This window comes from Esox lucius, chromosome 1, assembly GCF_011004845.1.
Source record: "Esox lucius isolate fEsoLuc1 chromosome 1, fEsoLuc1.pri, whole genome shotgun sequence".
NCBI classification, from domain to species: Eukaryota; Metazoa; Chordata; class Actinopteri; order Esociformes; family Esocidae; genus Esox; species Esox lucius.
In genome coordinates, this window is record NC_047569.1 from 2,734,099 (window position 1) to 2,750,459 (window position 16,361).

The window sequence follows — 16,361 nt, forward strand, 5'->3', positions numbered from 1 at the left end:
AGGAGCCACAGTTGGTCGGCACTCACGTGGGGTCAACTAGTGGCATGAGCAGCTGCATGCGTGTGAAGGCGTAGGGCCAGGCGTAGCTGAGGGCTGTGGGACAGTGTTTGGGCAGATGGTCCTGGCGCAGCAGGCTATAGAGACAGAGCACCCAGGGGTCCTTGACCGACTGGGCAAGGATCCACACGTGGGAAGGGCTGCGGATGTCGTAGTGGCTGTTGACCAGCAGGGAATTCCACTCCACCAACCACTGAAAGTCCACTTGGTGGCCCAACGGGACGGTAGTCTAAAAAAAAGGAATGGAATTGAGATACAGGAGGGTACAGGATTTCAATCATTTCAGAAAATGAAATTCACAATTCTTTCACCTTCTGAAATGAAGAACTTCTCTTTCTTTCACACATTTAATGTACATTTTCACTGACTTCCTGAGATTTTTTTTTTTATTGGGGAATCAAACTGAGACATACATAACTTTTACAGTTAAGACATACAACCCCGTTTCCAAAAACATTGGGACGCTGTGTAAAATGTAAATAAAAATAGAATGCAATAATGTGCAAATCATTTAAACCATATATTAAATAGAAAATAGTAAAGACAACTGTTAACAAATGTTATTGTTCCTTGAGGAAGTGTCTGGGGAGAGGGAAGTCTGGGCATCCCTGCTTAGACTGCTGCCCCCGCGACCCGGCCCCGGATAAGCGGAAGAAGATGGTATGGTATGGTATGGTATTGTTCCTTGAAAAAATATATGCCCACTTTTTGATGTCAGCAACACATTTCAAAAAAGCTGGTACAGGTGCAACAAAAGACTTGTGTAATACAGAAAAAGAACATGGTGGAATATCTCATAACTAATTAGGTTAACTGGCAACAAATCAGTAACATGGTTAGGTATAAAAAGAGCATCCAAGAGAGGATGAGTCTTTCCAAAGAAAAGATGGGAAGGGGTTCATCAGTCTGTGAAAGACTGCACAGGCAAATAGTGCATCAACTTAAGAATAACATTTCTTAACGAGTAATTACGAAAGGTTTGGGGATCTCATCATCTACAGTACCAGGGATGCAACGGTACAGTGGGTCCATGGTTCGGTACGTACCGCTGTTTGGTACATGGTACCTATAGTTTCAGTATGAATTAAGTCATCATGTTAGAAGTGTTCCCACTTGAGTAGTTACCAGGTCATTCTCTGGTCAAGCTAAGATCTCTTCAACAGAAAAATAGAGGACCCTATGGTCTGTTAATTTCTCATTTACCTAGGTCACCACATACTAAATGAAACCACTATAGAAATTAATACAAATGACCAATGTAATATAAAATAATAATAACATCAAAACATCATATTTTGGTTCTCAGTTTAAAATTTCTATCACATTCCTTTTATTGTTACTAAAAATGAAAGCTCAACAGAATTTGAAATAGTCACGCTTCCTTTCACATGTCCAGCATTATTAACAATAACACAAGCATAGATACAGTTATAATTTCACATCACTAACCGGAATGGATTGGACAAAAACACTTGCAACCATTCAAACACACAAAACAAGAAACAATTATCCAGAGTAAGAATGTTAAAGAAAACACAAAACAAAAAATGTACTAACATCAATCCAAATGGACCAAACCACGCAAACAAAAAATATCCCACCCATTGGATGAGATTTCACTATGACTTGATCTTGTAAACCTTTCAATCGACTAATAATATTAGTGACATTAGAATCTTTGGAACGGATGAAAGTGCATCAATGCTCACTTTTCACATACATACACCCCCTTCCTTTGCCAGAATGTAATTCTTACACTACATAATTTTGCATCGAGACCTTACAATCGACTTGGTATGGTCCTGGCAGAGGTGCCTCTAGGCATCTCTATGTGCCTGGAGGCCACAGTCAGGGCCTGACTGCAGAGGTGCCTCTTGGTATCTCTATGTGCACAACTGTTTAATTATCCCCAATCCTCTCTATTGCTTCTAATTGGGGATTTAAGTTGCCCTGTTTGTCCTTTGGTTGTTGGTAATTGTTTATAACTAGCGTGCGTTTTGCTGCGCTTCAGTTCATGGTCGTACTTGCCTTTTGGTTTTTCTGTTTGTTTTCCTAAGATCCATTAAAAGGATGTCTTCCCTCTACTCTGCGCCTGTGTCCTGACTCAGCTGTGACAGAGGAGATCCGTTGTGTGTTTGATTAAATTTGGAGTTGGGGTCTGGATCCCTGGCTAGAGGATCCAGAGCCCAAAAGCAGGGGACAACACTGGAGGACATCACGATGGTGTTCCCGGAGACAGGCCCAGTGATCAGCCCAGAAGACACCCCCATACGAATTCTGAAGAAAGAAAACAGGACCTCCGTATGGCTGAGCGCAAATCCCCAGCCAGTCACACACCAGAGGCATCAATAAGAGAAGACACAGTCAGCATTAGAGATATGAGCTCAATACCCCATAACAAGAATCAGCTGTGTAAGGAGGATATAATTAAAGAATGACCAGAGCAAAGTGGTGAATAGATTCATAAGTAAAAGGAAGGAAGCCATGGTGCTTCCATAGTGTGACAAAATCATGCATTCCACCAAACCCATAAAGAGAACCAATACAGATCAGTGTAGATCCATGCTCCAGTGATCCAATACAGGCTCAGGTAAAAGCCAACAACTCAACTGCTTGTGCAGTAAGCGGAGAGTAGACGCGTGCTCTCCACCAAGGCATGAGTAACAACGACCAGATACGCAAAAGTGGGATGGCCAGAAACTGTACGAGAATCTGAACCATCATAGAAATAGTCAACGTCGTCAATAGGGATCTCAATGAAATTGACATGAGATGTGCGTTTGGGTGAACACTTACATTGCGTTGTTTATATGGTTATTATGCGAGGCCTACTCTTTTGGCTTTTGCCTTTGTGCTGAAATTGTGAAATTGAATTTGCCTCCTACTGTTGTGCTGGTGGCTGGCACATGTGGGAGTGTTAGCCTGCTAACTTAGGTGTTTTTGAAAATAATGGCCTAAGTTTAATAAGAGGGATAGCTTGGAAATTGGTATAATGATGATTCTCTGATTTGGTAAAATATGGTTTCGTAATGATGGGTTAAAATAGTGTTTTCTCTCTCCGTGTATGGAGTAGAATGGCCGAAGTCTTTAGTGTAAAGATAACACGCTGTTTTCCATGAAGACTGGGTTCAGCCAATATAGTCATAGCCTGCAAAAGAGGGTAAAATGTCCACTGCCTGTTTTTCCCCAAATAGCCAAAGCTTGTTTATTCCCCGTTTAAATAAACCCGTAAAATTAAACATGCTATTTTAAATGTTCAATTGGATTTGGTTAATTAATGATTTACTTTCACTTCGTTTGTATTTACAATTATATTTTCTTTTCATTTTTGTCCTGTAATGGTTCTGCTTTCATGCTTGGAGTAATTTTCCGTTGACTCTGTCGTGAAAGCAGGGGGGGATTGTATGAAATGATTATCTATAGTGGAAAAGAGTTAAACTTAGAGTTCAAATGAAAAAGAGTTGAACTTAGAGTTCAAAGCAAATTAAATAGGTACTTAAAGAAGTTACGTGAATAATCTAGTTTGTTTAATTGGGTTTTGAAAAGTATGTTTTATGCGAAATCTAACATGGTTATGGTTGAGTAGAATACATCCTAGCATTTTGACTTGGTTTAGCTAAGAAATAACTCATTTGATGGGAGTGTTACTGTTCAGTTTGTTAAATATTTGATTAGAAGTAATCATTTTAATCTCATGCATTCTGGAATAAGTGGGTAAAAACGTGCAGGGAGTACATTTTGTTATTTCTTACATGTTTACTAAATTTTGCAATGTTTTAATTGATATTGAGAAAATAATTCTGCATCAAGTTATATTTCTGGAAAACCAAGTTACATTATCAAAATTGTGTATTCTAATTCTAATTAAAGTTCTGTCCTAGTAGGCAATCATTGGAATGTTAATGGTTAACAGAAGCTTCTTTGAAGTGTAAGGTCGGCTTTCTATTGCCTGGTCTCAAGATAACACCACTCTGTCCAATGAGGTTGGACTTATTCTTAGGTTAGTAGACCACCCCCCACTCCAGGTTGAGCCCTGGGGTGATAAAGGTGAAAAAGGCGGGGGTCATGATTTATTACAGGATTTCAGAGTGTCTTTGATGTGCTAGGATAATAAGAAGAGACTTGGAGACATTCACACTGAGTTTCATCTTGTAGAGAAATTAGGCTAAATAACAGTTATGTTAGCTGACCTTCAAGATGGTGTGAAATGTTTGATTTGAAATGAGGTATTTGATCATTTATGCGAAACAAGGGTGAATTTGATTGTAGTTCCGATACAATACAATCAGATGTGAATTATATAGCAACTGTGATCTGGTTAGATGGTTAACTGAGAATTGTTCATGAACTACTCTAAGAGAGTGGTACTTCAATGTAAGTAAACTATCTTAACTGATGAGTTATTGGAACAGTAATGAGAAATGTGAAATTGTGTTCTTCTATTCTTTGTGTTGGTTGTTAAACCAACTATAGAAAAGAGTGGAATTGTTAGTTTGCTACACTAGCAGAACAGAAGCACCAGAGATGTTAATGTTTTAACGATACTGTTATTTATTTCAACTGTTCTAATCTATTTGGACAAATGAAATAGAGAGATATTGGAAATATAGGGTTTGATAGTGTGTGATTCTAATGTATCAGCGAGATGCAATAAGCTAATGTAATGGACATTTGTGATGGTGTACTGTGCAGTTGCAATTAATCTTCATAAGGATAATTCACACTTCAGATACAGGACACTTGAAAGCGATTTGGCAATAGAGGACTTGTTGGAGCCCAGAGAGAGACTGAGCTTGGCTTAAAAGGACAACTGTGAGGTGGCTGAGATGAGATGGATCTCACAGACAGACTGTCCTACTACTCTGGAGCGCTGCACGTCTAGGTGCCGCACGTCTACAGGATGCTGGGTTCCTGTGAGCTGGACTGACTCGAGTCCTGATGATTCTGCAATGTGATGGAGAAGGCAACCTCCAACCGAGAGGATGGAGGCGAGGAAAGCTCCGGTTATGGACAACGTTTACGGGGGCGGAAAGATCTACTGCACAACATCATGCTACGCTGATTGTGTCCATACTAGGTACACTCATCTGCTGTCCAGGTAGCTGAGAGAGGAACCTGGGATCGACGACACGCCACAAGAGGATTTCAGTGATAAAAGGTTAGACACAGTGAATTGAAGTCACTGAGGGAAAGTGAATTTTCTGGTGCTCGTAACCAGTCACTTTCTACATGGCCTTTAGCTCTAGAGCCTTTAGCTAAAACTGGTCATCTTGGAGTTCGCAAGGGAGAACACAGATTCTCTGGACCTGGCTGATAAAGCAGCTAGAATGAAGACAACCAGAGCTATGTCTGCATTTGAGATATGAAGGACAACACCTTGGAATATACATCTGACTTTTTCGTTCTGTTACATCGGCCTGCCAAAGAAATGGTTCATAACTGACTGTCTGACATTTGGAGGAGCAGAACATTTGTGATGACATCTAATTGGCATGAGAGGACTTTAACAGTGATGAATTGAAGGATGCATTTGTGACAAGTGGTTCTAACTCATTTAATTTACAATAGTCTGTTATATTAATGGTTATATTAGAATACACATTAAGTTCGTCACTGTTAAAAACCGTATTATTGAGAAGCAGAATTCAGATAATGCTGATCCGTGTATAGATTGATTATTCGTCAATGTATTAGTAATGCCTTGGGGCTTCTGTAGGGGGATCGCAGGCGCGCGCTTTTCTTCCTCATTCAATACAGACGAGTGAAGGCGAGAGCAGCGTCTTGTGTGTTTCTTAAACCTTCCCGCTACTTTTTTCCCTTTTTAAGGTAGTTACCACTCACAAAGCAATGTAGATATTAAAACATGTTTATAATATAAATCGTTATGATATTGTGGTTTTATATGAGTAAATAAGACAGTTTTTGCATTGTTTAAAGAGTTTTGTGATAACCGCGTAGGTGTGTAATTTTATGCTAGCTGCTAAGTATCTCGTGGCTCCGTCGTGTCCGAGTCTCGACACATATGAGTGTTTACAGTGTGTACACACGTTTTTGCTGTAAAGGTTATTGTGTAATTATCACTATAAGGGTGATTTATTGTGATGCTGAGATACTGAATACTGCTGAATATTGTTAAAAGTATAATTCATTTAATGTTACTTGAGAACCCATTTAAAAAGGAGTATTAAAATGTATTTTGATAACTTTGTTTAAAACAATTCACATTTTATATGGTAATTTAGTTAAAAAGAAATTAGAAAGCCTTAGAATGTGTACAAGTGCAAGAAGTGTATGGTTTATTGTATACATTGTTCAACTGATTCAATACAGACGAGTGAAGGCGAGAGCAGCGTCTTGTGTGTTTCTTAAACCTTCCCGCTACTTTTTTCCCTTTTTAAGGGTACAACATTTGGAGGCACTGCTGAGAGGTTTGGTTTGAGGATCACCCCTGAGCTATAAGTGGAGTCCTTGAGTCAAACATCCCGTCAAACAACTCAGATATCAGAGAAGAGAGTTCAGCAGAGCGGTGGAAGTGGACTTCGGACGGACCTGGCACCTTGTATCCTGAAGTGAGCAAAACTGCCTACTAGGGTGTAGCAAAAGCCAATTAAGTCAGATAACCCTCATTTTACTGCTTATGATAAAATGGAATCCGAATTGGAGAGGCTGCAACTGGAGGTTAAAGGAGCGTTGTACAAACTGACCATCGAACAGCTGATTAAAGTATGCAATGAACTGCAGATTTCAGGACCAGTGAAAGAACATGTAACTGGTAAAACTCGCAGCCAAGTGATTTCACATGTAATAAAGTATCTTGAACGGGAAGAGTTGGCCGACCTAGAGGATGAGGGTATGTCAGACCTCCTTAGTATTCATGACATAATAGACAAAATCGATTCGGCAACAAACGTAAGTGAAAGCGAAATCTCCAGTCAAATTGAGTCACAGGAAAACCTCCAGAAAGAGGTAGAGGCGCTAAGGCTGTCATTGAAAGAAAAAGAGAACGCGATGTATGACTTAATGAAAACAAACATGACCACCCCTGCCAGTTTCATCAAACAAGGAAAGAATTTGACCCCAGCAACCCCTAATGGCTCCATGTGGCGCAAAGATTTTAAAATATCTGGCCAGATAGGTGAGCCAGGGCAAAAAGATAAGCTGACGTTTTCTAGCCTGGCCAAACAAATTGAAAGTGGGCTCAGCAAAGGCTACCCAGAGTCAGAGATTATTGATGCTGTAATCCGTGCTATCACACCAGGCCTGCAGTTACGAAGTTACCTTGAAGGGAAAGATAAACTATCACTGCCTGCCCTTCGTAGGATCCTCAGGTGTCACTACCAGGAGAGAGGTGCCACAGAGTTATATAAACAGCTCACTTCTGAGGTTCAAAGCAGTAAAGAGACCCCTCAAAACTTCTTGCTTAGGGCAATGGACTTAAGACAAAAAATCCTGTTTGCTTCTCAGGAAGCTGATTCAAGTCTAAAATATGACCCGGTACTAGTTCAGAGTCTGTTTATGCATACAGTTCTAACTGGCCTTCAGAGTGACAATATTAAAGGTGACCTGCAGCCCTACCTCCTCCAGACAGATACCTCAGATGAGCTGCTGTTGGAGAAACTGAACATTTCACATGCCAATGAAAAAGAGAGACAGGACAAAAAGAAACACTCTGCCCCATCACGTGTAACTAATGTGAATACAGTCCAGTCAAGTGAAGCTCTGGTGGAAAAGAAAAGTGCCGCCTCACAAAGCCCAGCTTCACTTCCCCCTGATCTGCTCGCTGAAATAAAAGAAATGCGCTCTGACATAGTGCTATTGAAAGACTTGAAAGCTGAGATCTGTCAAATCAGGGAAACAATCCAAAGACCCGCCCCTGCACTGCCACAGTACCTTCCACCAAGCAGAGAACCAGCAACTGTGCCCTCTCCTTACCCAGTATTCTCACCCCCCCAATCCTCACCTTATCAGACTGAGTCAAATGAAATGCCATATTTCCACCAGCAGTCACCAGCAGCAGTGCAGGAGTATCGACCAACATTCGGGCCTGGACGGATGAGAGAGACGGCCCAGTTCCAGCAGAGGTTTGCACCGCAGAGGTTTTACCCAGCGCGACGCCCTCAGCCAAAATGTCCCTCATGTACTCAAGCAGGTGAGGAGTACTGTCAGCATTGCTTTAGGTGTGGAAGCAGTGAACACTTCAGAGCAGGTTGCAAAGCACAGAGACCTGTAGAGCCCGCTCGGAGAATCCCTTTAAACTAAGAGGGGTTGCCCCCACGGGACATGGAGCAACCAGCGGTATTGATAAGTCCCAATTCTGTGCAGGCTGTAAAGAGGAGAAAGGAAGAGAGGAACTAAAATGTTGTTCAGTTTGTAATACCACTCTATACTGCTCAAAGGAGTGTCAGGTAAACCATTGGCAAACACACAAAAGATTTTGTAAGCCATATGTATGTTCAGGTATCAAGAAGCAGACAACTCAGTCACGAGATAGAGTCAAGTACAAGAAAAAGGGGGCTTCAGAGAAAACACCTACTGTAAGTGAGTTAGTGGGGAAGAAGTGTGTCATTTGGTGTTTCCTGCACAAACAGAAAACCCAGGCACTTTGGGATACAGGTTCACAAGTTTGTGCTATAGATGAGGTATGGAAAAAAAGCCATTTACCTGATGTTCCTCTCAGAGACGTATCAGAACTAGTTGACCCTTTTGACCCTTTGCAAATCGAAGCAGCCAATGGAACAGAGATGCCGTATGTCGGATGGCTCGAAGTGTCCTTTAAACTTACTGCTGGTGATGATGAGCTGCTAATACCCATGCTAGTGTTAAAGGGCAAACAACAACAATGTCCCATTATTGGCTTTAATGTCATCGAGCGTCTTGTCCTAGATAGCCTGCAAGATCAAACAAAGTATGTGGATAAAGACAACCTTGTGAAGGCAGTAAGAATGGCTTTTCCTCACCTCAGGAAAAACAAAGCAAAGACCCTTATTAATGCAGTGCGTGTAGGACAGACATGTGACTATAACGTGAAGACAGCAAATGAGAGAGTTAGTGTGCCTAAGCATACCTCCATCCAAATTGAGTGTCGAGTACAGGTCCCACTTTTCAGAGAGGATAAGACTCTTATCTTTGAACCTGATGATAACCCACGTTGGCCTGAAGGACTAGAATTTTGTGACACTCTTGTGTCAGTGAAGGCAGGGATGACCCCAAAAATTATAGTCACTGTGCAAAACCCTACAAGTCATGACATTATGCTGTCAGGAAGAACAGTCATTGGAACTGTACAGTCAGCCAGATCAGTGTACCCTGCTAACATATTTAAAACAGATAACCTACCAACTGCATCTATTCACCATGTCCAGGCTCAGATTTCTAGTGAAAACACCCCTAGCCAAGAACAATGGGAACCTCCTGTTGATTTGACTCACCTTAATGAACACCAGAGGCAGACAGTTGGTCGGATGTTAAGAGAAGAGTCAGAGTCATTCTCCAGGTCTGATAATGACATAGGTTGTGCAGAGAATCTGCAAATGGACATTTCACTAAAAGACGGTGAGCCAGTGTCAAAAACTTACCTCTCTGTTCCAAAACCTTTATATAGAGAGATGAAAGACTATTTACAGGACTTGATAGCACAAGGGTGGGTTGAAAAGTCGACCTCTTCCTACTCCTCTCCAGTTGTTTGTGTCAGAAAAAAAGACGGTACCATGCGCTTATGCATTGACTACAGGGAGCTCAACAAGAAAACCCATCCAGATCGCCACCCCATCCCCAGAGTACAGGACATTATGGACACCCTGGGAGGGAACACCCTCTTTTCACTGCTGGATCAGGGTAAGGCGTACCACCAGGGATTCATGGCAAAGGGAAGTAGACATTTGACAGCTTTTGTTACCCCATGGGGCCTATATGAGTGGGTTCGGATCCCGTTTGGACTCATGAATGCTCCTGCCGTATTCCAACGTTGCATGGAACAATGCTTAGAAGGCTTAAGAGATGAAATATGTGTGCCATATCTCGATGATGTTCTTGTGTTTAGCAGAACGTTTGAGGATCATGTCAGTGACGTCAGAAAGGTGTTGCAACGCTTGAGAGAGCATGGGATAAAACTGAAACCCAGGAAATGTGACCTGTTTAAGACAGAAGTGCGATACCTTGGGAGAATTGTGTCTGCTGAGGGAAACAGAATGGACCCTGCTGATACTGTTGCGGTAAGAGCCCTGAAAGACAAGCAACCAGGTACTGTTGGCGAGTTGAGAGCCATTTTAGGACTGTTGAGTTATTACCGGCAGTATATCAAGGATTTTTCACGTATTGCCAGCCCCTTGTATGATTTGCTCAAAGCACCTGTCGAGACTGAGACCCTGAAAGATAAAAAGAGAAAGTGGCAAACAAAACGAAACAGTAGAGGAGTTCCGTCCAACACACCCATTGAGTGGGCTAATGTGCATCAGATCATATTGGAACGGTTGATAGACTGCCTCATTCAGCCACCTGTTCTGGGTTTCCCAGAATTTTCCCAGCCATTCACCCTCCATACTGATGCTTCCAATCAGGGGTTAGGGGCGGTATTATATCAAAGACAGAATGGAAAGCTACGTGTGATTGCTTATGGCTCGCGTACTTTGACTGCAGCAGAGAAGAATTATCATTTGCACTCAGGCAAGTTAGAGTTTCTAGCCCTAAAGTGGGCGATCACAGAGAAATTTCGTGACTACTTATACTATGCACCATTCTTCACCGTCTACAGTGACAATAATCCACTCACCTATGTGCTGTCCACTGCTAAACTGAATGCGACAGGTTGTCGCTGGGTAGCGGAGCTGGCCGATTTCCATTTCACAATAAAATACCGCCCTGGTAAAGAAAATATTGATGCAGACAGTTTGTCCAGAATGCCTTTGGATGAAGAGACGTTTATGAAAGAGTGTTCAGAGGAAATGTCATATGATGTGATTGGAGCAGCGTCCCAAGCAGTGGAAAGTCAGGACGAGTCCAGCGTATCTTGGTCCATGGGCATCTCAGCTGAATGTGAAACACTAGCTACAGAGACAATACTCAGTCCACTAACAGCAGGACAAGTTAAAAATGACCAGAGGAATGACCCCGCTGTTGGACCTGTGGTTCAGTTCAAACTGACAGGAGATAAACCATCAGGTCACGAACTAAGACAGCTCAGCCCACAGATCACATGCCTTCTTAGAGAGTGGGACAAACTGGACATGAATGAAAACGGTGTATTGTACAGGAAAACGACAAACAGAAAACAACTAGTGCTTCCAGAGAAATACAAAAGCACTGTGTTAAAGGAACTTCACGACGAAATGGGCCACCAAGGCGTAGACAGGACTACGTCACTGATACGAGACCGGTTTTACTGGCCCTATATGCAACGAGAGATAGAGGATTATGTCACACGGAAGTGTGCATGTCTCAAACACAAGAAACCAAGCCGTGAGACGAGAGCCCCGATGAGAAGCATTGTCACCACTCAACCGTTTGAACTTGTCTCTGTGGATTTCTTGCATCTTGAGAAATGTAAAGGTGGCTATGAATATATTCTTGTAATCATTGATCACTTTACACGTTTTGCCCAGGCATACGCCACAACTTCAAAATCAGGAAAAACAGCAGCAGACAAAATATTTAATGACTATGCACTGAGATTTGGCTTCCCCACAAGAATACACCATGATCAAGGTGGTGAATTTGAAAACCAACTGTTCACACAACTGAAAATGTACTGTGGAGTTGCTGGGACAAGAACTACTCCCTACCACCCCCAAGGGAATGGACAGGTAGAGCGGTTTAACCGAACATTACTTCAGATGTTAAAGACCCTTACGGAGAGACAAAAGAGTAACTGGAAAGACTCACTGAACAAGTTGACCTACGCATACAATTGTACCCGCAGCGAAGTGACTGGATTTTCCCCCTTCTACTTACTGTACGGACGCTCCCCACGGTTGCCAGTTGACATGTTATTTAGTTTGACTTCAGAACAAGGAAACTGTAATCACCACCATTACATGGAAAAGTGGAAGCAAGGCATGGAAGAAGCCTACGAGATCACAAGAGAGAATGCTCACAAAGCTACGATCAGAAGTAAGAGATATTATGACTGTAAAGCTAAAAGCTCTGTGTTACAGCCTGGAGATCGTGTTTTAGTCAGGAACATGACACCTCGTGGGGGTCCAGGAAAATTGAGGAACCATTGGGAGGATACTATCCACACAGTTGTGCGCCAAGTGAGTCCAGACGTTCCTGTTTATGAACTCAGACCTGAGAAAGGAAAAGGGAGATCAAGGATTTTACATCGTAACCTTCTCCTCCCATGTGACCACCTGCCACTCGAAACGACAGTGCAGCCACGAGCAAGGAAGAGAAATGTGGAGCAAACCGAGGAAGCAGAGCAGTCGGAAGAAGAGGACGATGGGGATGAGTATTATCCAGTCTCATTCCAGCAGCAATCTGAGTTTCGCTCACCTGAAACAATGAACCCTGTGTGTAGTACACCTCCGGAGCCCGAATGCACACAGACTGAGGAAAACATGCCATCTGAGCCAGAGAGAGAACAAGGAACGACGAACCAAATGGAAACCTCACTGGAGAGAGAGGACAGTTTTGTCGAGAGTATGTCTTTGGAGGAAGCTGTCCCCTTGCTTGTTTCAAGTGACCCAAGTGGTGAGGCGCTCCAGCGGCCCAGACGACGGCACAGACAGCCTAAAGTTTTCACATATGATAGGCTTGGCTCACCAACTTGCCACAACATTAGGACATCACAACAACAACACTGGATGGTTCCGTGGACATACGTTGCGCAGCCACACCACTTCCAATACTTCCGGCACTACGCGCATGAAAGATAGAAATTGAACTGAGCAAATGCAGAGACAATGCACATTCAAATGGACTGTGGTTACACTCTACATATACATTCATGCGACGCTGTTGCAGTGAATCACACCACATTCATGGACCTTTGTTAAAGGAGAGTGTAATTGACTTGAACATGAACAGAACTGTTAGGTACTAACGTGTCTAAGTGGACACAAAACATAGACCAAAAGAGGGAACAAAGACATTAAAAGATATTGGGTACTTACCTGTGCTTGAAAGAATATATGGAAAGAGTTCCAGTCTGTGATAGTGCACTATATAAGATACGTTGTAGCAGAAGTGTTGATCTGAAATAACCGTGCCTTGTGTGTTGATTAATAGTGTATGACTTAACCCCTTTCTTTGCGCTTAAGGTCATAGGTTACATTCGGATGTTGGGGACAACATCTATTTTGAGGGGGAGTATGTGACAAGTGGTTCTAACTCATTTAATTTACAATAGTCTGTTATATTAATGGTTATATTAGAATACACATTAAGTTCGTCACTGTTAAAAACCGTATTATTGAGAAGCAGAATTCAGATAATGCTGATCCGTGTATAGATTGATTATTCGTCAATGTATTAGTAATGCCTTGGGGCTTCTGTAGGGGGATCGCAGGCGCGCGCTTTTCTTCCTCATTCAATACAGACGAGTGAAGGCGAGAGCAGCGTCTTGTGTGTTTCTTAAACCTTCCCGCTACTTTTTTCCCTTTTTAAGGTAGTTACCACTCACAAAGCAATGTAGATATTAAAACATGTTTATAATATAAATCGTTATGATATTGTGGTTTTATATGAGTAAATAAGACAGTTTTTGCATTGTTTAAAGAGTTTTGTGATAACCGCGTAGGTGTGTAATTTTATGCTAGCTGCTAAGTATCTCGTGGCTCCGTCGTGTCCGAGTCTCGACACATATGAGTGTTTACAGTGTGTACACACGTTTTTGCTGTAAAGGTTATTGTGTAATTATCACTATAAGGGTGATTTATTGTGATGCTGAGATACTGAATACTGCTGAATATTGTTAAAAGTATAATTCATTTAATGTTACTTGAGAACCCATTTAAAAAGGAGTATTAAAATGTATTTTGATAACTTTGTTTAAAACAATTCACATTTTATATGGTAATTTAGTTAAAAAGAAATTAGAAAGCCTTAGAATGTGTACAAGTGCAAGAAGTGTATGGTTTATTGTATACATTGTTCAACTGATTCAATACAGACGAGTGAAGGCGAGAGCAGCGTCTTGTGTGTTTCTTAAACCTTCCCGCTACTTTTTTCCCTTTTTAAGGGTACAACACATTCAGTGATAGGTGTTTATGATGATTTTAACATAAAGGTTTTGCTGTACTATGTTATAATTCTGAATAATGACAATGTGTGATCTTGGTAATGATTTAGAAGAATGTAAAGGAGGATCCAGACATTTCAGATTTGTTCCGTTCTATAATCATTAAGGGTAATAATATTGACTGGGTCATGTTGTTAAAGAGTACTGGTTTGTTGCATTCTACATCCTAATGAGTGAACTGTTTAAGGATTGATACCAAGGTTTGACATGGTATCAAGTGGATGGATTGTTGGGGAAGTTTCTGAAGCCTGATGTATTCTAACTGATTAAACGACTGAGCAACTGTTTAGATGAGAAAAGGAATGTTGGTTGTGCTGTGGGAAAGGAAGTATGAGGTGTTGAGGTAAACATGAAGCTCCAGCAGGATGGGGGAGATGCAGATCAATGGGTTTTAGGACAGGATAGGAGAAGATACACAACAGGGCGTAGGAAGGATAAGGTGGGGGAAGATAGCATTTGACTTGTGTGATAGAACAAAGGTGTTTTATTGACATAGGACAGCATCTTACCACACCCCTTTTTCTATATAATAAATACTGTTGAAATGATGTTTTGAGTCAGAGACTCCTCATACGATTATGTGTGTGTAAGCGGTTGACGCGTCTCTCTCATTTGCAAATGATTTAATAAATGAACTGTTAATTTGTGCCAAGAGTATTTCGTCTCTGTACTTCCTTCTAAAAGAGTTATTGATAAAATTACCGTCACAAGCTCCAGATACGTTATTTTCTGCCCAACCCCCTCTTTTTTTCCCTCCGAGACAGATTTAGCTCATTCACTTCGCTACTTTTGAGGTAAACAGACGTGCTGCATTATGAAGCAATAACGACAGTCACAGCCAATGAACTTTATTATAACTATTAGTGAACTTGATTACCACACACTCTAGTAGCCTAAAAAAACACAACATGTACCGATTTCTTGTTCCGAAAGGACAAAAGAAAACAACTGTAGCTCAGCTGGAGGACACAGCTACCACCTCCTCATCCATTTTCGGCAATGAGGTCGGACAAATAAATGAGTCGAGTTCATCAGCAGCTTCCGATGGTGTCAAAAGCTCAATTACACCCATTCAAAGATGCAGCAGTTCTGTCCCAAATGATTTAAACAGGGCAAATCCTTACCAGACGGTTCTGAAATCATACCCCCAAAATCTTTTTGGAGGGAGAGAGAGATGCTTTTCGGCAGCTTGTTATCAGTCATGGTCGTGGCTTGAATATTCTGTAGAGCGCGATGCATGCTTTTGTTTTCCGTGTCGAGTGTTCAGTGTTGCTTTCTCTGAAAATGACACATTCGTTTCGACAGGTTTTCGAAACTGGAAAGCAGCATTAGAACGGGACCGTGGTCTTCAAAAACATGCGTGCAGCCAAGCTCATTTACAAGCCTCGACCTCATGGACAGAGTTTTGCATACTTGCTCAGCCCCCAACAGATAGAAAAGAATCGCTATTACATAAAAAGCATGGCAGGTGTTGTTAAGTTTTTAGCAGTCAATGAGCTTCCACTACGCAGGGATTGTGAAACATGTGACAGTGAGGAAGACTGCATAGCTACAGGGCTTTTTGCCAAGTTGTTTAAATACACGTTGGAAAAAGATAAATACTTGGCTGACATTACATCAGGTATCCCACAAAATGCAAAGTACACTTCCAAAACCATCCAGAATTAAGTGATTGAAATATTGGCATCCATGGTTAAAAAAAATAAAAAAATAAAGAAATATGACACTGCTGATTCAGCTGCATTCTGTTTAAAAAGTGATGGTACAAGAGATCGGTGCAACACTGAAAATCTGTCTGTTATTATTCATTTTGTATGCAATGGTGTGCCAGAGGAACATTTCATTGGCTTGTTAGAACTCCAGCAGCTGGATGCTGATTATATCACTACTGAAATATTACAACACTTGTCTGAAACAGGACACAGTGCTGATAATATAATGAGCCAGTGTTATGATGGAGCATCAGTGATGAGTGGGGTTCAGGCTTTATTACAACAAAGGTTGGGCAGGCATATCCCCTACATCCACTGCTATAACCACCAGCTTCACCTCACTGTCATGCATGCAATTC

At 41.6% G+C, this 16,361-nt stretch overlaps 2 protein-coding genes across 9 annotated transcripts in view; one reads left to right on the plus strand and one right to left on the minus strand.

The window, feature by feature from the left end:
- frya (furry homolog a (Drosophila)) overlaps window positions 1–16,361 on the minus strand; it is a 190,521-nt gene that overhangs the window by 78,215 nt on the left and 95,945 nt on the right. For all 6 annotated transcript variants that reach the window (XM_020044499.2, XM_020044498.2, XM_013133157.3 and 3 more), the window contains exon 22: window positions 27–286. In XM_020044499.2, coding sequence (XP_019900058.2) covers window positions 27–286 — 260 coding nt within the window. The remainder of the gene's footprint in view (window positions 1–26; window positions 287–16,361) is intronic.
- On the plus strand, window positions 7,424–10,984 carry LOC114829600. Of its 3 annotated transcripts, none has more exons than XM_029115299.2 (3): window positions 7,424–8,206; window positions 9,788–9,891; window positions 10,097–10,984. In XM_029115299.2, the coding sequence occupies exons 1-3, from the start codon at window positions 7,486–7,488 to the stop codon at window positions 10,106–10,108; spliced, it is 837 nt and encodes a 278-aa protein (XP_028971132.2). In that variant the 5' UTR covers window positions 7,424–7,485; the 3' UTR covers window positions 10,109–10,984. The 3 variants fall into 3 exon arrangements, with proteins under 3 accessions (XP_028971132.2, XP_028971133.2, XP_028971131.2); XM_029115300.2 differs by having other exon boundaries at window positions 10,100–10,984; XM_029115298.2 differs by having other exon boundaries at window positions 9,788–10,984.

Coding starts and splice junctions, on each gene's coding strand:
- LOC114829600 (XM_029115298.2), top strand. CDS start 7,486: ATGGACTTAAGACAAAAAATCCTGTTTGCTTCTCAGGAAGCTGATTCA. Junction 8,207..9,787: donor TCCCTCATGTACTCAAGCAG/GTGAGGAGTACT, acceptor CATTGACTACAG/GGAGCTCAACAAGAAAACCC.